The sequence below is a fragment of the Alternaria alternata genome, assembly GCF_001642055.1.
Source record: "Alternaria alternata strain SRC1lrK2f unplaced genomic scaffold CC77scaffold_5, whole genome shotgun sequence".
NCBI classification, from domain to species: Eukaryota; Fungi; Ascomycota; class Dothideomycetes; order Pleosporales; family Pleosporaceae; genus Alternaria; species Alternaria alternata.
This window is the reverse complement of record NW_017306194.1, coordinates 1,025,129-1,047,259: the sequence shown is the minus strand read 5'-3', so window position 1 is coordinate 1,047,259 and position 22,131 is coordinate 1,025,129. Positions and strand designations below refer to the sequence as shown.

Sequence of the window (22,131 nt, the reverse complement as noted above, 5' to 3'; positions counted from 1 at the left end):
ACGATTGTTTCTTTGTCTTTTATGAGAGTAGTTTTTCCCTTGATTGCTTTCTTTTGAAGCGTTACCTGGCCTTGGCAACCACTTGATGGTTATCGCGTCGGATTTGGGTTGTAATGAATGGCAGTGGCGCATCAATACGGGTCACTATTCCGATATGGGGACGGACACCGGAAAGTCAAAACATTCTGCAGAGGTGCCGGAGGGGGGTATCTGTGGTTGCGTCGTGAAGTTGAGATACCACTAAGCTGGACGTTCATATGGGTTGTTCTCACGGGTTGTACAGATGTTTATGGCTTCGCGGTACGAAACCAGATGAAACAAAAAAGATGCAGAAAAAGGAGTTTGAGGCAAGACAGCCAATACAAAAAAGTTTGAGATAGATTCCTGTTTCCAATTCTGCTATGTTGTAATATGCATAGGTGAAGTTGCTGAAATTGAAGCATACCTTCCTGTAATGGAACAAAGTCCCTGTCGGTACTAGGCTGAGCAGCAGCGTTCGCGAGAAATAGCTTTCACGCTTTCGCAGCGATCAACAGCCTACTGAACTTACCGAATTAGGAAATAGCAAGGCTAGAATCGCCATCGCCATCGCCATCCCAACCACATCAAGATCCTGTTTTTTGCCCATCTGTCCCGTCATCCCCAACCACCTCGCCAACCACCGCAGATCATGCGGCTGAACTCGCCATCGCCATCGAACATCGCAAGCGTGGTTGCGCAAAGTAGTGGCGGTGGCAAAAATGCAGCCGAGGTGCGGCGAACAACGACCCCGGGAAGGCGAAGATGTCGTGCTGCGGATGTACCTGTCGGTCTTGTCTATCACTCAGGGACAAAACAGGGGACTTGCCGTTTGACTAAGGGTTAGCCATGTTGATCCGCTTGCGAAGCTGATGCGAACAAGAGAAAAAGCAATCATGATGCTGGTTTCGGGAGTCGTGGAACGGAGGTGACGTAACCGTGATCCAGACCCAGCCTAACGTGACCCCCTAACCAGACTTTGTGTGTATGTGTGTCTGTTTGTTAGCCTTGATCGTAATATTGATCGAAAACGGACTGCTAAGCGCGAAACCCGATGATACTACTGAATGTCTACCACACGGCGCAAAACGCGTGTTGTCTGTATATCAGATACGCACAATCAGACGCCCAAGTTGCCGCCCGGCGACGTATTGATTCACGCAGGTGACCTGACGAACCAAGGAAGCTATACCGAATTGAAAAGAAAGGTTGAATGGCTTGAGAAGCAAGATTTTGAGGCGAAGATTGTGATCGCTGGTATGAAGAAATATGCTCTTTACTTTGCAAGAGGAGACTGCTGATACTCGAGGCAAAAGGAAACCACGACATCACACTTGACAAACCGTTCTTTGAAGAAAACAAAGCATCGTGGAAATGGCCTGGCTTTCAAGATACAGAGGCGTGTAGGAAGTTGTTGACGGAATCTAAATCGATTACTTACCTTGAGAATGAGTCTACGACGGTACGACTTCCAAGACGAGGAACGTGGTTTACTGTCTTTGGCAGTCCGTGTACGCCCAAGCAGCAACTGGCGGATTGGGCTTTTCAATACGAACCCAATGAGGCAGAGAAAGTGTGGAACAGAATTCCAAATGGCGTGGATATAGTAGTTACTCATACACCGCCAATGGGGCAATGCGACGGAGTAGGAGCAAGTAGGCAACAGAAAGATGGAAGGTCAGGATGCCCAGCCTTGTTAAGAAGATTAGAGATAGTCAGGCCGATGCTGAACATCTGTGGACACATACACAATGGACGAGGGGTGGAGACGGTACAATGGAGAAGAAGATCTTCCTCTCTACAGCTACATGGACAACCCACAACTATGGATAGCGGTACCCTAGTTTCAAGCGTGCAGTTCTGGAACGACCCAGGAGCCTCGAGCAAGAAACTTTCTCTAGTCGATTTGACGACGATGCGGGCGAGAGCAGGGCGTGGTTCGGGCTGCGACCACACAAGCTTGACACGTCAATTGCAGCCTGACTCGCGATGCGACCATCTTCAAGGCCAGCCTGATGCGTCGTTTGCACCGGATCAGACAGGGCATAAGCCCCCATCCGGTGGAGATGCGAAGGGTGAGAAGCTTAACCCAACAGCGAGCCTCACTGACGTTGCCCTGCGGGACAGTGAGGCGCTGTGGGGTGGTAGTAGAGGTAAGGCAGGAGGGGGCGGTGGATTAGAGCATCACGATGAGAGCGATACCGGACATGGGTGTCCTGACGAGGCTACTCAGTATATCGCAGAACGACCGAGGGGTATGCCTCCATCAGGGACGGAAGTGGCGCGTAGCCAGACTACAGTGATCAACGCAGCGTATCTGGGCCCGAGAGTTGCTGGCAAAACGTCGGTTGTGTACAACAAGCCGATAGTCGTCGATGTTGAGCTTCCCGTATGGGGCTCTTTGGACGAGCCAAGTGAGGTATACCCTCAGGGCTAATGTGAGATGACGGGTTGACTGCAGCGTGCCTGGCCCAAATGATCTCATATTCTACCAGCGAACGACACTCTAGAACCAACACCTACATCATTCTGCTTGCTGTTTAATACATACTGTGTGCTATCTCACTTGTTTCATGCAATGGTGGAGGACCACGTAGGAGGACCTGCTTTGACGGACTGTGAGCTGACCATGTCACGATTGGGTGTGACATACAGTAGTGCCCCGCCTAACCCCGCATAAGCGTATCTTATCGTCCATTCAGGCCGCGGGCTAACGTCTGCCAGTCGGGACGGATCGAGTGGCAGCAAATCTGTGTCTTCTCACATGGCATGGGATGGAAAAATTGCTGACTTGCGACGCAACCGCCGTGCCCTGACCCGAGTTGAGACACGACACAGGGATGCCCCTCAGCAGGGTGCATAGTAGATGGAGTGATGTGCGGAGGATGTGCAGAAGCTGTGCCGAGTGCCCGGTGACTGCTGTCGTCTGAGTTGAGGTAGACAAGTGTCTCGGAAGCTACAGAAGAGAGTTTGCTTGGTTGCATCTCGAATGTGACGAGACGCTTCTCGATTTGTGCTCTGTGCTTGACTTGTACCCTATCTGTGCAGCCGGATTCGTCATGTCTTGTAAATGCTCATGGTGGGGTTGGGTGAGCATTTCTCAAATGGTGTGGTCACTTGGGGCTTGGGTGGTCATGCAGGCTGTACGGGTTGATCCTATCAGATGCGGTCCGCCAGAAAGTCTCGAAACAGTCCATGTGGCCGCTTTGGGGCTTGATTGGAGAGGGTGTTTCGTAGCCGCCGCGGCCGACAGGTCGACCTGCAGCGTGCTCATGTGAAGCAACGGACAGCGGCTTGCGCGATGCGATGCGATGGGACACGATGATGGTGGCTCAGAGCGGGGGCTAGGACAGTCGAGGCAGCTGTGACGACTCTTCAGCCGTGGACGAGTTTGGTAGGCGAGAGCTGGATAGCGTGGGTAGCGCATGCATGTGGACGCTGATGAAGCGTGCGGTGCAAAATAGACAAGTGCAAAGCCAGTCCGCAGCAACCCCCCGTTGACACAGGGATTCCCAGGACGGCTGTTGAAGCCTTGTGCATGCGAGCCTGATATAGTCACAACTGCACCCCCAAAGGCGTGCAGGCTGACTGCTCCCAACGCAATTCCCGTTGCACAATTCTATTCTTCGAAGCCCGAGTCTTCTGTTATTTTTCGATTCTTTGCGTCCAGACTACGCGGTGCGATCCCGACTATTGGCAGCCGGATCCTATTGGCATATTGGCATCGCTGAAACGGTGACGTCGCAAAGCAGCTGCACCCACACCGCAAGTCCACCAAGCAGCGCAATCGACGCTGCCGGGCAACCACGAGGCAGCTAGAGGCGGGAGAGAGCAAGAGAAGAAGAAGATCGCACAGCCTCACTATTGTCACCGACTTGTCGTCCGGGTAGCTTGTTTTCTTGATAATTTCTTTGTCCAGATTCTTTGATCCGAAATTTTTGTCGCTTTGCCACGACCTTCCGCCGTCTTCGATCCGCCGCCAGTCTTGCCCGTCTCGCGTCTGTGTCCCTGAGCGGACCCACAATTCCTTAGGTCAGCAGATTCCAAGCCAGCCATCCTCGTCACCCCCGTCCCAGGAACACCCGCAGTCGCCCAAAGCTCTCACCACCGGCACATACTGCACCCGACTCTCCTTATAGGGCTCCCATACCGGCCCATCTGATTCCCATCGCTCTTGCTTTTGTTGCCGCCGCCGCCTATACAACAGATCCGGCCGCCCAACACCGCCACACCTCGCTTGCTCATCCATCAATCACATCCATTGACTCGCTTGGCCGCGTCCGCATGTGTCAGGTCTGAGTCGCAAGCAGTCGTTGCTGTCACACCACGTATAAAAGAGACACGATACCCCACACCCAGCTAGCAGCAATCCCCTCCCCACATTCACCGCCATGGACGAGCCCACGCCCGATCACTACAAGGCCCTGGGCCTCGACAACACCGCCGACGCCTCGACCATCAAGGCTACCTACCGCAAACTCGTCCTCAAGTGCCACCCGGACAAGGTGACCGACCCTGCCCTGAAGGAGCAGAAGCAGGAGGAGTTCCACAACATCCAGCAGGCCTACGAGTGCCTCATCGACCAAGAAAAGAGGTCCAAGTACGATGCACTAGTCAAGCTCGAGAAGCTGCGCAGCGAGCGAGCTGCTGCGAGAGGAGCCGCGCCGCGCGACAGGACTGCACGCTTCGATGTCCCCACACCAGGCGGTGCGTCCTTCGCCGCAAGCGGTCCTACCCGCTACACCACCGAACACCGTGCGCCAACCAACGCGCGCGACGAAGACGAGCGTTACTATGCACGATACCACACCACCCCGTCCAAACCAACTGCAGCTTCGAGATCCACTCGCGAGAAGGAGTCATCAAAGAGCTCCCGACACGCCAAGGAAGATAGATCGCGATCGGACCGCGAGAAAACGCGTGCCAAAGAATCTCGAAGCGACCGCAAATTCACCAGTGTTGACAGTGAGTCATCGTCGGACGAGAAGGCGCGCTACGAGGCAGCCTACAAGACCCGTACCGAGGAGGAGGCTGCTCGGCGCAGGGCAGAAGAACGTCGGACCTACGAAGACAACCGATATGCTGGCGCCGCCCAAGCTGTCCCTGCTGCACGCAAGATGAGCGTCCAGGAGCAGGAGGCGCTTCGCTACCAGCACAAGTCACGCGCCCAGGTCGAAGAGGAGATGTCTTCCCGTCCCTCACCAGCTAGGGCCTCTTCGCGTGACTACTTCAACGCTGAACCCCGCCTTCAACGACGAGACAGCGCCCGACCCGAGCCTGTCCGCAGGTCGTCTGCCCGGCCAGGCAAGGAGAGACCGTCCATGACCCGCCGCGACACCGATCGTACCGATCGCGGTATCCCCGAGGTTGTCGAGTGGGCCGATGACAGATATGAGGAAAGACGAGTTCCCAGTTTCAAGCAGACGACCTCATCGCCGGCTGACCTTGCACGCGGAATGCCTCAGCGCTCGTACACTGATCGGTCAACACGACATGCCGAGAACACGCCACCGTCGTTAAGTCGGTCATCCACCATGCCCAACAGCATCCCACACGTCTCCTCGTCCTCACGGAGGAAGGAGTCCGTCACTCCTCGCGGACCTTCTAATCTTCGCGAGACCATGACATCAGAACAATACAGCAGTCCAGAGAAATACGCGAGTCCTGAGAGAGATGCCTTCCCTACTGTCCCACCTTCATCAACCGTCAAGACATACTATTACCCCGTTGCTGGAGGTGGCGTTTCTGCAGAAGCACCCTCTTCCACTCCTCGCCACGTCGTCCGCGAACCTACTAGCCGCCAACACCGTTCAAAGTCACCGATTGGTAAGCCCCCGATTGGTGCCAACCGTCCAACAGAGCCTGTTGCATACAAGACCGTCCCGCGGCCAACTATGCCAGGCCGCACCGACTCCAGTCGCACTGATGCCAGTCGCACCCTTTCGCCAAGTCGTGAAGACCGCGGACGCTCAGGACGACCCAAGCTCTATGGTGAAATTAGCGGCGAATCCCAACCCCGACACAGGGTACGCCAGTCGAGCATTGAACCCGAAAATGTTCAGTACAGTCGTAGATACGGTCCTGAAGATGTCAGATGGGCACCGAGATCTTCTGCCGACCCTGATAGGGGCTATGCTAGCAAACCACATCTTAGCAGGACTGCTACATATGTTTACTAGTAGTCTAGCGACAAGCACAAATAACAACACGAATACAGAGGCATTTCATTGCCACAGGATACCCCCAACTCCCGGCTATCGGATGAACAATCGGGATCATACTTTGGTTTCTACCTGGCGTTTCACGGTTCATATTCCTATCTCGTCTTGGTTTCGGTCATGGTTATTACTCACTCGACGCAAGTGCTGCGTTGGCGTTTGAGGAACGACTCTATGCTACTGTTCGTTTCCACTCGGAAACTACTCCTCCATCTCTGTACATTGCATATATATCGAAGCTGTTCTCAGGCTTCGATACTTCCATTCGTTCTTTCAACTTGAGCAAAGCTTCATGTTTTGATGACTCGGGTGGCTTTTACATTCGCTTATTATTATTATTTTTTGGCATCGCGGCATTTATACGTTCGCTTCCACACATGATACCACGAATTCTGGCATATTTGCACAGGGAAGGAGACACATAGTACATAGATTAAAGTAGTAACCTCAATGAGAGAAATCAAACAGATAACTTCAATTGGGTCCTACATATCATGTCAACCCTTACGTGATTTGAGTCAACAAATTGTCATCCTATCATGTCTTGTCTGTCGGCAAGACTAGTATGCAGATTCCTGCAGCCTTGACGTTGGATTTTGCAAAACGTAAATTAATCATCAGCACCACCCACCCGTCTCACAACACATTCCTGCGTTCCCAAATCTCACACCATACCCTCTTTCAACCCCACTCGTTCATGAGTGAGTAGTGACACACCCCATCGCGCTTATGTGTAATCGTGTAACCAGCCCAACGGCGATCTTGCAGCCTCTCATCTCTCAGAAAGGAACAGTTCTATATGCCGCAAAGCTGTACCGCGATGCAGGTAAGACGCATGTAAGCTTTTAGGTGTATTATGTAGGTAAGACGAGCAAGATTACCTCAGCCGTGTCTCGGGCTGAGCTAGCCTTGCCAGTCTCGCCTGCCTGTGTGGTACAAAGTACGAGCCTTTGCTTAGCCGCATCTGGCAGAAGATAACATGGTCAGATCATACGGAAGCGCAGGAGGCTGTCGTATAGACTACGCGGCAAGGGTGTTTCTGCGCGCTTTTAGGAAGATTACCCGGATCAGAGGCAGTCAAACGCTCCTAATAAGCTTTGAATGCATAACGCGGTGTAGGAGCAGCAAAGGATGACTTCGAGTATGTTGAATATATGTGTTCCATTCATTTACATAGCCTTTTCCACCCATCTGAAACCCTTATATGATCCACAAAGAGAAACGAAAAAGGAGAAAAGCCCAGGATATTTCGACCGCTCAACCCAAGTCGATCTTTGGGGATCAATCCAGATCTCTCGAAAGATCTCTCTCTCCACATAACGCCTTTCGCTAGCAAAGCTCGCCAAGCGAAACAGATACACACAAGAAAACAAAACCAAAGGATATGCAACCCAAGATACAATGTGGGTGCTTTCTGCCAGAGGACAGCGCTTTGCATGGCTCGTAACATCGATACTGAGGTTGTAAAGGTAAGGAGATGAGATAGATATACAAAGGTGCAGCGAGTGTAGTAATGGTGTTTGTCGGAGGGAAGAGATATAGTAGTGGTGTAAAAGGAGTGTGAGTATGTGGAGGGATGGCGGTACTAGGTACTAGAAACTAGAACATTACTCTGCGTAATTCAACGCGCATTAGCCTCCACATGCGAGAATGGAAGCCGTGTGAAGATACGGACTTGCAAGAAAAGAAGTGTCGAGTACATAGGAAACGCTGGGAAGACAAGGAAACAGACTGTTGTTTTCAATCGGTTCGAAGGCTTCAAGTCAGCCGACGGTACCGGTGATATTTCGCGTTTGGTGTCCACTGCAAGGCGGGCCAAGGCGATATGCATCCCGAGCAATCAGCGTTGGTGGCGTCGCGAGCTCATGTTGGCAAAGGACGATCCTTCGGAGTGAGGTCGCGTAATTTCCGATAAGGCGGCCGAAACTACCAAATCTTATGCGCGCGGCATATCCTCCAGAAACTAGTAAATGGAACAGATCCATTGCGCATGTTTTGAGTTTGAAATTTGGTCGTTCTGCACCGTCGCTCATAGCACGTCCCAGATGTTACGGACGATGGGGTTACTGCCCGTTTGGACTGGACTCCGAGGGTCAACAGCAGCCTTTTCTGGTGTCCATTGCCTGGGTAGTGGCTCTTCCCAAGCGACATGGCCGTTGCGTCCGTCCTTGATCGTCTCATTGGAAGACACTGGACTCGCGTCGTCACCAGAGGACTGGATATCGTAGTGAAACGGATTCCTTGTAAACTCTTCTGCCCGTGGTGACATGATTGCATCGATGTCGTCCGCAGCATGTTGTGGAGCAGGTGGCTTTGGGAGCTTTGACTGGATCTCTGTCTGCAGCTTGTGCAACTTCCGTTGTTCGCGCATGTTCGGTGATGAGAACCTAGTTCGAATGGCCTTTGCGGGAGTTGAAAGGAAAGTTTCGCTAGGAGATCGGGGAGTATCCGGTGCCTTGGGGAACGCTACAGGAACAGGTGCAGCCGAGTCGATAGGGGCCGAGGCTTGATTTTCGGGAGAATTGCTAAGACTGTCAAAGCGTGGTCCGGCTGCTTGGCTAAGTTTTGGCGGGGACATAGACATGAAACTAGGGGGCTCAAAGATGGCGTTTGTTTGCGCTGTACCGTCGAGTGATGCAAACCCGTTGAAAGTCTGATGTGCAGGCGGAAGGATAGCCTGGAAGGAAGGACGTCGATCCTCGACTTCAGAGTCCTTGATAGCCGCTATGCTGGGTCGGTCGAACGGGTTGAAATCTGCTCTTGTTGGTGATGTCAAGCCAAATGGATCCTCGTCTGCCATCCTTGGCTTCAATGGTGTCATGTGGAATTCCGTAGCGCGTGGAGACTTCAGTTCATCTTCTAGGCTTGCATCCGTGTTACCAAAAACGTCTTTGGGGAAGTCTGAAGCGAGCGGAGAAGTAACCTTAGGCACTTCATGACGGTCATCATGATGTGAAGCTTGCGATGGTGCAGGTTGTCCCAGCTCGAAGGAAGTAGCGCGGGGCGACAGAGGAGCAAAGAATCGCTCCTTGCTGTCTCTATCGAGTTCTTCATGCACGGACGCTTGAGGTTGGCTATCCAGATCATAGCCTGTCGGCCATGGGTTGTCAAAGGAGGTTTTGATTGGCGACATAACCTCGGAATCTGATGATTCGTAAGGAGTGAAAGAGGGTATGTTGAAGCTCGCTACAGCAGGGGACCTCAGCGGCTCGAACTCGAACCCTGATGGTCGCAAAGGCGCTAGATGTCTCTCCTCTGTTCCAGACGATGCGCTCTCATCGTTGCTCTGGCTTAACCGTAACGGAAGTTGACGTGAAAAGTTGGGAACAGCGGAAAGTCTGAACGCGGGTTCTGGAAGCTCGTGGTCGTCGGAAACATCTTCGGTCTGAATGGTCGGCAGGTCGTCGTTGGTCACAGACACCATAGGCACGACATGACCCTTTGGATCAACATAGGGTGTCGTCATCGGGACAGGTGGCGATGGAAGTTCAAAGTGTGCTGGGCTAGAGTCCCAAGACCGACGGAAACCAGGTGAGAAAGCCCCAGTGGGCGCGGATAGAGGACCTGGGGATATGGCCATCATATTGCCTGTGCTGGCCCGCTGCATACTGATATCGCTGTCGGGTGGAAGTGGTGCCGTTCGTGGAGTACGCGAACCTGGATCAGAGTCTCTGTCGTATTTGTTTCCGGTAGAGCGAGATGTAGGGAGACCGGCAGACCGACGTCCATAGCCTTGGTTGTGATATGAGCGGCTCTCGTTCTGTCTTAACAAGCTGTTCCTAAACTCTTGCAGCTGCATAATGAGGTTCATGTTCGGCCCGATCCATTTGCTTCGCTTCTTTGCCTTGTCATATGCTTCTTGTACACTCATCTGCGGGTCTTTGTACAGACCGTAGGCAACGATCAAACTCGCAGAGCGACTGACACCACACTGGCAATGAATGAGTACCCGCTTGCCTCGCTGCACTCTCTCATCGATCATCTTGACCAACTTGTGAAGGTCAGGGACAATATCTGTGTTGTGCTCCCAGGGCATGTGAATGTACTCTGGGGTCTTGTATGTCTTGCCATCAATGACAACTTCGCGTGGTTGTATTGTCTGCATGACCGGTGCTGTTGCCTTTGGTGTTGTCGGCGAGCTATCTTCCATACCAAACGACTGCTTCGGTCGCTGCGCCAGGGTGGCAAAATCAACGTTCTCCGCTGGGGGGCCATCTATGCGCCTAGCGTCAATGTCTTTTTGAGACTCCTCCGTCGACGAGGTGAAGGGGTTCTTTACTTCGCTCGCGACGTTGATGATAACATCGAAGGTCGTGGCTTGTACGGCGGTTGGCTCGAAGTAAAGATATACGCCAGACTCGTAGATACAAATAGGTCCATTGGGATACGCAGCCGGCTTCTCCTCCCGTGATTGCGGCACATCAAAATTCGGTTCCTGGTCCTCCTCTTCTTCCATCTCGAAGGGAACTTCGCTAAGACCACTTGGCTTGGGTGCAACAGGACGTAGGGGAGGCAGCTGCATGCCACCCATAGGATTCGTACTTGGTGAACATAATGGTAGTGATGGAGATGACTGGAAATGACGAAGAGGTGGGCGGTTGAAGGACGGTGTTGAGGGTATTAGCAGTCGTACAGGCTTGCTCTCGTTGCTACCGGGGGTCGAGATTGTTAAACTCAAGTTCGATGGTCGGCGCCTCGGCGGTGTCGGTGGCTTGATAAACAACGGTGATGGTGGTGCCGAGCTATTCTTCTCTTTTGGTGCTACTGCGATGGGTGCAGGTGTATGCGCGCGCAAGTTGCTGAGTGAAGACGCAGTGTTGATACCAAGGTTTTTGAGATTCCGAGGCTTCTTCGCAGGTGTTGTCGGACGCTGTAGCTCGAAGAAAGGGCCGGCTGCGGGGTCTCCGACTGAGGGTTCTGTCCTCCGCGACCTGAAGTCGGCGACGAAGGATGAAGACGCAATTGTCTTTGCGAGAGGTGATTCGGGTGACACGCCCGGTGAGGGATCTGTTACAGACGACGAGTCCATGGTGGAGATGGTTGTGGTTGGGGAGTTATCGGAGGAGCCCGTCGATGTACTGTCGCGACTGTCGTGGTGAATATGGAAGGAGGAGAAGGGTGCGCCCGAGTTGGTGTTGGGGCTCGTAGCAGGGCGTACTACATTGCCGCCATTCTGTCCCTTGTTGTGGTGATCTCCCCCGAATACAGCGCCGAAGGACGGCATGGGCATGAATGTTCGCGCACTAGTCTGGACCATGCTGGGTCTCCGAGTCGTAGTGTGTGTTGCCAAGCGTGAACAGTGGTCGTTGGAGCTATGTGAATAATATGGAGCTTGCGGTTGGAGGATGCAGTGCGTGAATGACTGCTCGAGTTTCTTGGAAGGGAAAGAAGAATTAGGTGTAGAGAAAGCCCTTTTGAGAGTGGGACTGTCAGCGTTGTGAGATATTGTGGGCGAGGCAGACATGGCAGGCGCATGCGTTTCGAAACGTGGGCATGGAGAACAGGGAACGGGGAATGGAGGCTGGAGACAGTTCCTCGAGAAACTGTTTCCAGACTCGAGGATGGGGGGAAGAGTAGTGTACATGGTCAAGCAAGCAGTGGATGGCAGACGATGATTGCCCGTACACTGCCTTGTGCACAGTCATGCTCGCTCAGACGGACAACAAGGCACAGAGGGTGGAGCTGGGACGCGAAGAGGACATGCAGCTTACCTGGTTGCCAACAGCAGTGGAGAGGGGCGCTGGTGTGGTGAATGGGAGCGAGAATACCAGATCCTCTACTAAGCGCCTGGGGGAAGGAGCGACTAGGCCGGCGATGCGCCTATGCCTGAGATGATGCGGCGTAGTGGGTAGAAAGGTCAAGTGTCGGCGACGCTGCGGGTCTGCGTGGTGAGGGGAGGGCGGTGGTGAGGAAGGCGCTCTCGACGTGGCTGCCGCGCTCACAATTGTCGTGTATTGCGACACACTCTGGACTCGTGGTTGCTGTGGTGGCAGAGTGTGACCAGCTTAGAGCGGACGAGGGAAGCCGGTCGATCGCAGAGCCGCTGCCGCCTGGGTGTTGGGGGGAGGGTTGGTGGGTAGGCGAGGCGAGCACGCTGTGTGTCGTGATTGAGGCGGCGTGAATGCGTCTTGTCGATGGATGGGGGAGACGAACTGCGAGGCAACGCTAGTGGTGGCTCTGTGGAAGCGCCGACGTTCCAGGAATAGCAACCGCCGCCGGTGCGCTACGAGGCAGCTGCGACCACTAGCACACTAGCACGCCAGGGCCATGGGCCACACTACACAAACAGACCAGTCCACTCAAGCACGCCGCCTTACAACATGTCTACCGTACCGCCGTCGATCCATAGTTTGCAGCCTGCAAGTAGTCGTCCTTTGCCTCGCTCTAGCAAACAAAATCTCTCCTCGCCTCGTCCACACGCTCACACCCACACACGCCGGCGGATGACTTCACCAGACTGCCTTTGTTCCCCGGACCTTTTCGAGTCTAGAGTAGCCCCCCCTGGAAGGCCGCAGCCTGTAGACGGGAAGGCCCAGACGAGAAACCTCGGAAAGAGGTAGGGGTCCGCTCATATTGCAGCCACCCCAGACAGTACCTAGCCATGTAATCCGTCCCGTCTCCGGCCTGGACGCACACGAGATAATTACTCGTCGTTCGCGTCCATCGCAGCAGCCCGGCCAGCGTCGTCATTAATGTCATTATCCTACAGCCAGGAGACCCTTGCCTCGCTTCGCGTGCCACAGCCATCGTTTCGACACGCACTGCTTCGTCGACTGCGACTGCCTTCATCGCAGCCTTCTGAGGCATGCAAAACAGTCCAAGTAAATATCTCTGACGTGAAACGCACCGTGGAAAGATATCGACCCACATGTTGGCGTTGGCGGGGTGAGAATTCCGCGTCTTCGTCATGTGAGTACTACCACGCGTTTCATCTCTCTGCCGTCAGTTTCGTAATCCTAAACCCACTCACAACATATGTGGAACTTTCTCCCGCATGGCTGTTAGGCAGAGCCGCAATCTATGCTGTACCTGCCGAAACTTATTTCCACCTCTGCCGCTGCCTGTGCCCTGAATGCTGATAGTTTGTTCTTCTGTCACGCAAAAACCCGATTCGGCCAGCCCACACCGAATGCGTTTCAGCATCTTTAACACCGGCAGAATCCGTCCAAAAAAGCAACGCGACACCGAAACAGGCATCCATGCGAAGATCCGCCGACTCAGTGCATTCCGCCTCACCTTGACGGGCACGTGCTCTTGAGATCGGGATAGGGTTGACTGAGCGACTCAGTGGTGGTTTCCATACTTATCAATTTGCAACGTGGAGAGATCAGAGCCCAACTCTTCGCTACCACGCACATGGTACACTCGACTGAGTCGAGCGTCGTGAGTGTTCTGGCCTCTGGACAAGGCCCCTAAGACGGCCCGAGTCTACGTGCCATCACCGTGCTATCTGCCATGACCTTACAACAACCAGACTATCATAGAAGCTGTGGTAGAACATGTTAGTTCGTCCGCTATTAGGGCTAGTTGGACCAAGTAGCATACTCTTCGACATAAGGGGTGATATATCACGGGCCTCTGTAAGGTTCAGATGTTTGCGATCGTGCTCGCGGACCGAGGAACCTAATACTATGCGACGTCTTCGACCAACAAGCAGGGACGTGCCAGCACTTGTATAATTGTTGGTTGACCTGATCGTAGGTTTGGTTGTGCTTGGTGTCTCAACATAGCCAAATTACTTCAATGCGCCCCTATGTTTACACAGTACTTGAAATGCAACACGTCACCATATCGACTGCGCGCATGAGGTACTCAATTAGATTTGTGTCTGGCATCAACAGTACAATATGCCAATAACAATAACAGAGATGAAAGTCGTGCCTCCGATATTGACTAGCGCTACGGCTACGACTGACGCCTATGTAAACTTCCTGGTTGAAACTATAGTGATACTAAAGACAAAGTAGATAGATGATCGAGTATGAACGGAAACAGTGATTCAGATACCCCACGAATCACAAGACCGAGCCAGTTTACAAACTTCATTTCCACAGCGGGTACCTATTGATGGTGCTGACCTTGAAGTATGCATCTCTCCCATGATCTGTCAATTGCACTAAAGAAAGGACGCATGACAAGACATGTAGCTTCTGCATACAAATCCTCAGAACTTATTATGTGTCATCTGCAAGCCCGTCGCCATGAGCATTGTCAAGGTAAAAGCATTCTATTAAGTTGTCGTTCATGCTCTCCGCACAACAGTCTTGAGACTAGTCATAGATGCTGGAGACATCTGCAGTTTTCTGAATTTCAAGATAGCATCTCACTTCAAAGTAGACAGCCGTAACAGTGGTTTTCGATATGTGACTTTGGACTACAATATGTTTTCAAAGTTCGTAGCGCTTGGTGCGATGCATGTGAAGATGCTCCAGCTCGCACGCAGCGACCAATGACGCCAAGCCCAAGACGGCTAGCGCGACACCACCAGTGGTAAGCGAGAGTCGAAATTCAGCGAGAACATTGACGATTCGAATCTTCTCTCGCGACAACTAACCACCAGGTCAATACACAACAGCCACCATGTCGAGGCCAACCGTCACCGTCGTCTCCGCCAAGGGCGAGGCCACCAAGGACACCGTCCCCGTGCCCAATGTCTTCAAGGTTAGTTCCGCCGCAATTCGAATTCGCGATACGACGCAACCCGCAATTGGAGGGGGAGACTGAGAGAGGCTACAATGGCAGTTGGAGCAACGCACACATGGGAAGATATCTGAAAGAGCGAAGATGCGGGTGGCAGTGGGCAGTGCTCGCATTGACCTGGAATATGGCGGATTTCTTCCCATGACGTGCGGGCGTGAAATTGTTGCAAAAACTCGCATTTTCTGGGTTGCCGGCTCTCAGTCTCTCGACGATGCACAACCTGCTTCGACGGTTCTGCTGTACCTCTGAGCACATGCTCCGTACTACAAAGCTATCTCTGAGCAATGTTAACCATCCGTACAGGCACCCATCCGCCCTGACATCGTCCACGCGGTGCACACTGGCATGAACAAGAACCGCCGCCAGCCATACGCTGTGTAAGCCTACCTCGCATGCTGCGCAATCGCTCGATCTAACAACAAGCAGCTCCGAGAAGGCTGGTCACCAAACTTCTGCTGAGTCCTGGGGTACTGGTCGCGCTGTCGCCCGTATTCCCCGTGTCTCTGGTGGAGGTACTCACCGTGCTGGTCAGGCTGCTTTCGGTAACATGTGCCGATCCGGTCGCATGTTCGCTCCCACCAAGGTCTGGCGCAAGTGGCACCAGAAGATCAACCTGAACCAGAAGCGTTTCGCTACCGCGTCTGCGCTCGCTGCTTCAGGAAGCCCTGCTCTTCTCCTTGCCCGCGGTCACGCCATCAGCACCGTCCCTGAGGTTCCCCTCGTTATCTCATCGACTGCTTTCGCCGATGCCGCTATCAAGAAGACCTCCGCTGCCGTCGCTCTGTTGAAGGCTGTCGGTGCTGGTGCCGATGTCGAGAAGGCCAAGAACTCCCGCAAGCTCCGTGCTGGTAAGGGTAAGCTCCGTGGCCGCCGCCACAAGCAGCGCCGTGGTCCCTTGGTCATCTACAACCCCGACGAGGATGGCAAGGAGCTTGTCCTTGCTTTCCGCAACATCCCAGGTGTTGAGACCTCATCTGTCTACTCCCTGAACCTCCTCCAGCTCGCCCCCGGTGGCCACCTCGGTCGCTTCATCGTCTGGACCTCATCTGCTTTCAGCGCCCTTGACAAGGTCTACGGATCCACCGCCGAGCCTTCCGCGCTCAAGAAGGACTACCTCCTCCCATCAAGCATGATGAGCCAGCCCGACCTCAGCAAGATCATCAACTCCAGCGACGTCCAGAAGGTCCTCCGCCCCGTCCGTGGTGGAGCCGTCTCCAAGCGTGGTGTCGTACAAAAGAAGAACCCGCTCAAGAACTTCCAGGTGCAGCTCCGCCTCAACCCATACGCTGCTACCTTCTCCAAGGAGAAGTTGGGCCAGAAGAAGCTCGAGGCTAGCAAGCCCGAGCCTGCTGCTGACACCTTCCTCGACCTCCTCCACGAGAACTAGATGGTTGTTGATTAGCGTTATGATTTCCTAAGGTGTTCTCTCTTCGGTTGGGATGGACTGGAATGATGAATAGCTATGAATAAATGTAGCTCTTCAAAAGTGCCTCTGAGAAGGTTTCACTTCCACTTCCACTTATGACCCCCTGATGCTGCTCATGCTTTGTATTGAGTACAATATATGTTCTTTCGTGTGACATTGTATGACTTTCCGCAATGACCAAACAGATTTCACTTGGCAACTGACTTGTGTTATTGTCAATGTTGGACAGATTTTTCGATTCTTGCACCGTAAAAACATGCAGTCTTATGCTAGTGATATCCATACCCAAACGCCGTCGCTATGCTTGGCGGTACCAATCGCCGTGGCACCCAAAATAACCCAGTACTTTGAAAGGAATACAAACAGATGCCCTCACTTGAACAATCTCTTCCCGCCCGTCCTCCCCATAGTCCTCTCCACGCCTTCCAAACTCATACCCGCAAAGCCAGCACCCCCACCATCACGATCCCTCTTGTATCTCCTTAATGCCTCCCTCAAATGCGCCGGTGTAAGTGGTCCCTTATCACACGCTTTCAGCCTATCCTGCAAACCAGCATCCTTCTCTACCTCCTTCCACAAACTCTCAGACCGATCAACCTGGCCAGGATACCATCCCGCACTTGTGATATCCGAGTTGGTGGGACGATTCCTGTCGTCCTTGATATGAGCGCTTGGTCTCACTAAGCTCTGGCTTAGGATGGGACCGGGTAGATTTGGGTTGAGCAAGTGAGTGCGGACGGCGGACCATTCGTCGCGGACCGTGAGGGCGCGGTCGATGAGTTCACCGATGAAAGTTTTCGAGTAGGACGTTACGGCGATGATGATAGGTTGAGGTACGGATTGGGAGAGTGTTTGATTGACGAGTTTACGGACTGTTTCGCGCTTGAGGCGAATACGGCGGTAGGTTGCGTAGCGGTCCATTTGGGCGGGGGTCATGAAGTCTTCTAGCATGCTGTTCATCGCATTGGCAATTAGTGAACTGGGTTTGGATAGCAGAAAGTTGATGGTGGAACATACCGTTCGTATTCCTTCTCTTGTTTCCTTCGTGCTTCAACACTCATGCCGCCTTCGATTTCCATACCCATCTCCTCGCCCATCTCGTCATCGTCGTCGTCTTCTACTTCTCCGTCGCCATCTTCGTCTTCACCTCCGATTGCACTTCTTCCGTCGCCGCCTTTGCCTCCTCTTATACTTGAGCCAGCGACACTACCTCCGTCTCCACCCTTCTTCCGCCGTTTCTTTCCTCCTGCGCCGTTCACGACTGATGTAGTAATGTTGCTTTCCACGGAAGGTGAACGCGAGTATTGGCGGGGGGAACCTCCGACTGATTCAGCGTCTGGCGAGAATGCGTTGCGGAGATTGGAGGGTTTGCGCTTCTTGGTGGGCGCGCCAGAGTGTGAGGATATGCTGCCGCGCTTGCGACTACCGGGGACATTGAGCTGTGGGATATGTGGTGGTGACGCCATGGTCGCGACGGCAATGCGAGTGTCGTGTTCTGTTTGCGGCGTCACAGTAATGCGGGTTGTGGTGAAGACCGTCGACTTAACAATGGAACGACACTGGGGAAGTCGCGATGGCCGCCAAGCAAACGGTGCAGCGACCACTAGCGCGTTTCCTGCTCGGAAAGCGCGACCGGGATCAATTTCGTCATTGACGCTCGAGAGATGGTTAATGGCGCCTTTACTCTTACTGAGCGTCTGCGCTCTAGATTTTCACCATGTAAATCACGATATCAGCAGGCGGTCTGCCATCAACACTAATTCAAAGCAACATCTTCATCTGCTTCACTTTACGCCGTATAGTCGCATCACCAAAGAGTGAATAGAAGATGCCGTCCTACGAAGAATCATATGGCCAACAGGCCTCTCAAGCAGCAGTCACAGGTACAGGCGCAACCGATACCGACGGTGCCGTCCAAGCCCCACCTGACTCCAGATCCCCCTCTGAACTCCCACCTGCTGCCCTCGACTTAGCAGCGCGCCTCTTCGACCTCGCCCGCAGTGGGGACACATCTACCCTTTCCCAATACGTCAGCGCCGGCATCCCCAAGAACCTCACCAATGCATCCGGCGACACACTTCTCATGCTGGCATCGTACCACGGTAATCCCGAGACTGCAAAGATGCTCTTAGATAGCGGCGCCGACGCGAATGTGTTGAACGGGAGAGGTCAGAGTCCTATTGCGGGCGCGGTGTTCAAGGGATATGACGACGTTGTTAGAGTGTTGTATGAGGGGGGAGCGGATGTAGAAAAGGGGCAACCGAATGCTGTAGATTGCGCGAGGATGTTCAAGAGAGGAAACTGCTTGAAGCTATTTGGGGTGGAAGAGGGGGAAGGCACCGTGGTAGACGTGGATGCACACGCGACGTCGTAGTGTAGAGATCCTCCATGTCAACGTCTTGATGATATGAGGGAGGTTTTCCTGTAAGCCAACGAACGATGCAACAACGACCAGAGAGTATATATGTATTACTACGGAAGATAAATTCCAAGCATAAAACTACGAAATCCAGCACAAAACTGTTCAGTTTGGTCTGCCTAGAGTAAAAATCCTATGGATCGTGGTATCATATCACCTGCCTCTACCTCTCTACTTCTTCTGCTCTCCCTTACCACCACCAAACATGCCTCCAATGTAACCCCCAGCGCTCTTCGCGCCTCCTGCAACACTGCTCGCACCGCCCTTCACTCCATCCGCAGCACTCTGGCCATAGCCACCCAGTGGGCCTTGTCCCTCGATGGGCTTGCCTTGTTCATCCTTGCCGCCGCGTTCAGCACGATTGATACCCTCTTTGGAGACGGCGTCACCGAGGGGTTGTGCGATTCCTCCTTTGCCAACTTGGCCGCCGACGAGGCCGTTCACACCGTCTTGGAGGTTGTCGACCTGGGATACGCCTGTGACTTTGGTCTTGTCGAGGTTCTCTTTAGGCGATGTGTTAGGGACATGTGATATGGCAAGACGAGATTAAACTAGAATAGACGTACGTTTGGTAGCGTAAGAAGCCTTGTTATCCTTGGTGAACCACTTCAGGTACTGATCCTCGATCCATGGCATCCATGTCTCGTACTTCTGGTTGTAGTACTCCCCTGCAGCCTCCTTGTAGGTTTTTTGTGATCCTTTGTTTTGGTCTGTCATTTTGGGAATGTTATTTTGTGTTGATTGTATTCAAGGTAAAGATAGCAATGTAAACTGTCCGTAGGGTTCGCTCAGGTTGTGGGTATTTGCATGTGCAAGCCAACACCCAGATCGGGCAGCCGACATATATACTCCGCTTGTACATCCCGTGTGTACGCCATCTGCGCCAGCGGTGATCTCATCCTCGATCACTTGCACCGTGCTCGTTACAAGTTTGTGGCCCGCTGTGGTGGCATGTAGACAGGGTTATTGCGCAAGATGGTGTTGCGCTATACGTCATCTGAACCATGAAATCGAGGCCAACTGATCGTCCCGCGTGGAAACCTGCACGTCGGACGTATCTCTTGGCTGAATATCCGCCATTCAAGTATCCAGACAGGGCCAAGGGCGTCTAGACTCTGGAACTGGATGTCTGGTGCGCTTGGTATGATTGGTTGATGGAATCTAAGATTGTGTTGGTTGGGTTCGGTGCGATTAGACATGTGAAGCGAAGCTAGCAGCAGGCCGCACAGCTGGAACTCACGACTACCACATTCATGCCATGAGAACAACTGCACGCGTGTTGAGCACAATTTTAGAGTTTCACGCAAACTACTACTGAGAAAGAGATTCCTAAGTTGTAGTGAATAGCCGAGATGAAGGCTAAACAGTACCTAGGTAGACACAAACGAGCCGCGACACCACAGCGCAATCCCGCATAGTCACAGTTAGAATCCGTGCGAGATAGTGCAATGCGTACCCAGAGCTTTTCGATGCTCGAAACAGAGTCCAGCTTGATCTAGACTACTTCTCGGTACGTTTCGAAGCGATTCTCACCTTACATCCTTGGAGCGGTGACTTCCTAGCGCTTTTCTGATCTCATACTTGCGTTCTCGTCTCTGTCACTTGTTACCGCTTGCTGAAGAGCTATTTTTTACTTTCTGTGCATGCCCTGAGTGAGAGAAGAGAGGCATGGGGTGATGTGCCACACGGAGCATTCGGACGTGGAACCGAGTAAGACTTCTTAATTGCACGGGCTACAAGGTTCGATCGAAGCTCATGGTGGTCGAAGTACACCAGAGGAATCTAATCTTCTCGTGTTTTCCTAGCATCAGTACTATTGCATTTGAGTTGTCCACGTTTATGTCCGTATTTTTGTTTGAGTTAGACGCATTCGTTTACTCTTATACTATTGTAGTTATGCCATCAACGGTGCCTTGAGCCCGCCTCATACATCTTGTTCAGATATCTGTGTACCGCTGTGTTCTTCTTTGTGCTTTCATCACTCACTATTGGCTTCACACCGCTCCTAGAAAGCAGCGCTTCTTCGTACCTACCCGCGAAGTAGTTCTTGGCGCCCCTCATATCCTTCTTTCACGCAATCGCCCACTCGATCTATTATACTTCATCTAATTCATGTTATTCCGCCGTCAGTAAGGCCCACCGTTTTCATAGCCAAACAACCCAATTAGATAAATAGACTTCCTCGAAATGGCCGATAACAACAGCGCCGATACTGGACTCACAGATGTTCACCGTTCCAATCACGTCCATTCCGAAACTCCTGTACAACTCATAGATATCCCAGGTATGGATACCCCAGGTATGGAACAAGAGCTCACCCAGGTTTCACGTCAAGAGCTTGCATTACCCTCTCGTATGTCCACAACACCACACAACCACAGTTTTCAACCACTCGCACCACCTACTGGAGTCATGTCCACACCTCCTATACCTCACGAGAACAACGTCACGGCCCCGCAGCGAGGACCGAAGAAGCCTGTCACTACGCTCGTTTCCATGCTACCCAAGACCACCTACAATGAAACAGACGAGGCAGAGGATACCGTGAGAAGCCTGGCGTATATCAGAATACAGCTCCAACTGCTGCAGTAGTTAGGTCTTCATGCATCCGATACACTCACTGTCCGACAAGCTTACTACTGGACGGAAAATATAGCGGAAGACAAGCATCCACAAGCCAAGGATGCACTACGTCTATGCTACTACATGCGTTCTCAGGGCTTCGACACTTATGCAAAATTCCAGAAAAGCAGAATGAGCCTATATATAGCCAGTCAGCCTACTGAGGTTACGAGTCCCAAGTCCGATCGGCTATATTGGTGCCAGGATCATTTGACCAACGAGGTCGCTCACGAACTACGTACCGTACCTGTATCCTCTGGAGCTCGGGGAGGAAGACGCAACGCTTTCTCATCGGACCTCACTCAACAAATCCAGAGGCTCCAAGCTACCGTGGATGCAGTTATTGCGGCAGGCACTGATATTGCTCGAGCGCAATCCAGAAATACTCTTGCTGCTGCCGCCGGCCAAGATGAACATGGAGAAGACACAGGGGATAACGCCGGTACTGTGTCGGAAGGTAACGCAGGACGAGAGAACGAAAACGGCCAGCCGACCATGGGCTCTCTTGCAGCACGCATCGCTGTTGCAAGAGCAGATTTGCAGACTCTGCTTTTCTCCGATTCTCCTGACACAGAGTAAGTCATCACCTTTATCCCAGAAGCATGATCTAACATAAAACCTAGCGCCATTGACGCTGCTATCGCACGTGTAGCAGAGCTAAACAGCCAGGAGAACTAGATGATGTGCAAGTGCCCAAGTTGGGAAGATGATGAAATGATAATCATGCC

General features: G+C 52.7%; 8 protein-coding genes across 8 annotated transcripts; 5 read left to right on the top strand and 3 right to left on the bottom strand.

Moving 5' to 3' along the window:
- Positions 1-1,085: 1,085 nt before the first annotated feature.
- On the top strand, positions 1,086-2,577 carry CC77DRAFT_984225 (Metallo-dependent phosphatase; the record flags this gene model as incomplete). The annotated part of the gene is made up of 2 exons (XM_018536164.1): positions 1,086-1,275; positions 1,335-2,577. The coding sequence occupies 2 exons, from the start codon at positions 1,086-1,088 to the stop codon at positions 2,453-2,455; spliced, it is 1,311 nt and encodes a 436-aa protein (XP_018388766.1). The 3' UTR covers positions 2,456-2,577.
- Positions 2,578-4,409: 1,832 nt separating this feature from the next.
- On the top strand, positions 4,410-6,197 carry CC77DRAFT_1006709 (DnaJ-domain-containing protein; the record flags this gene model as incomplete). The annotated part of the gene is made up of 1 exon (XM_018523432.1): positions 4,410-6,197. One exon carries the CDS (start codon positions 4,410-4,412, stop codon positions 6,195-6,197), a length of 1,788 nt encoding a protein of 595 aa, XP_018388765.1.
- A 2,068-nt stretch (positions 6,198-8,265) lies between these two features.
- Positions 8,266-12,583, bottom strand: CC77DRAFT_1048243 (hypothetical protein; the record flags this gene model as incomplete). The annotated part of the gene is made up of 3 exons (XM_018527521.1): positions 8,266-11,862; positions 11,948-12,217; positions 12,554-12,583. 3 exons carry the CDS (start codon positions 12,581-12,583, stop codon positions 8,266-8,268), a joined length of 3,897 nt encoding a protein of 1,298 aa, XP_018388764.1.
- A 2,232-nt stretch (positions 12,584-14,815) lies between these two features.
- CC77DRAFT_1018171 (60S ribosomal protein L4-A) lies at positions 14,816-16,514 on the top strand (the record flags this gene model as incomplete). The annotated part of the gene is made up of 3 exons (XM_018524567.1): positions 14,816-14,897; positions 15,240-15,313; positions 15,363-16,514. Coding segments are annotated over 3 exons (1,117 nt in total), but the record flags the coding sequence as incomplete, so codon positions are not given.
- Positions 16,515-16,577: 63 nt separating this feature from the next.
- On the bottom strand, positions 16,578-18,009 carry CC77DRAFT_1018170 (TAFII28-domain-containing protein). Its single transcript, XM_018524566.1, has 2 exons — positions 17,380-18,009; positions 16,578-17,314 (listed from the first exon to the last, which is right to left on the bottom strand). The coding sequence occupies exons 1-2, from the start codon at positions 17,826-17,828 to the stop codon at positions 16,735-16,737; spliced, it is 1,029 nt and encodes a 342-aa protein (XP_018388762.1). The 5' UTR covers positions 17,829-18,009; the 3' UTR covers positions 16,578-16,734.
- Positions 17,965-18,891, top strand: CC77DRAFT_711078 (ankyrin). The gene has a single exon (XM_018532858.1). The coding sequence runs from the start codon at positions 18,191-18,193 to the stop codon at positions 18,734-18,736; it is 546 nt and encodes a 181-aa protein (XP_018388761.1). The 5' UTR covers positions 17,965-18,190; the 3' UTR covers positions 18,737-18,891.
- Positions 18,682-19,622, bottom strand: CC77DRAFT_711174 (hypothetical protein). The gene is made up of 2 exons (XM_018532859.1): positions 19,348-19,622; positions 18,682-19,284 (listed from the first exon to the last, which is right to left on the bottom strand). The coding sequence occupies exons 1-2, from the start codon at positions 19,496-19,498 to the stop codon at positions 18,953-18,955; spliced, it is 483 nt and encodes a 160-aa protein (XP_018388760.1). The 5' UTR covers positions 19,499-19,622; the 3' UTR covers positions 18,682-18,952.
- A 1,346-nt stretch (positions 19,623-20,968) lies between these two features.
- CC77DRAFT_1059045 (hypothetical protein) lies at positions 20,969-22,081 on the top strand (the record flags this gene model as incomplete). The annotated part of the gene is made up of 3 exons (XM_018528186.1): positions 20,969-21,325; positions 21,374-21,978; positions 22,027-22,081. 3 exons carry the CDS (start codon positions 20,969-20,971, stop codon positions 22,079-22,081), a joined length of 1,017 nt encoding a protein of 338 aa, XP_018388759.1.
- Between the last annotated feature and the right edge of the window lie 50 nt (positions 22,082-22,131).

Bases quoted from the DNA above. Each gene is read 5' to 3' on its own strand.
- CC77DRAFT_1018170 (XM_018524566.1), bottom strand. From the start codon at position 17,828: ATGGCGTCACCACCACATATCCCACAGCTCAATGTCCCCGGTAGTCGC. The intron at 17,315-17,379 runs GTATGTTCCACC...TGCGATGAACAG, and splicing joins CAAGAGAAGGAATACGAACG to CATGCTAGAAGACTTCATGA.
- CC77DRAFT_711078 (XM_018532858.1), top strand. From the start codon at position 18,191: ATGCCGTCCTACGAAGAATCATATGGCCAACAGGCCTCTCAAGCAGCA.
- CC77DRAFT_711174 (XM_018532859.1), bottom strand. From the start codon at position 19,498: ATGACAGACCAAAACAAAGGATCACAAAAAACCTACAAGGAGGCTGCA. The intron at 19,285-19,347 runs GTACGTCTATTC...CATCGCCTAAAG, and splicing joins GGCTTCTTACGCTACCAAAC to AGAACCTCGACAAGACCAAA.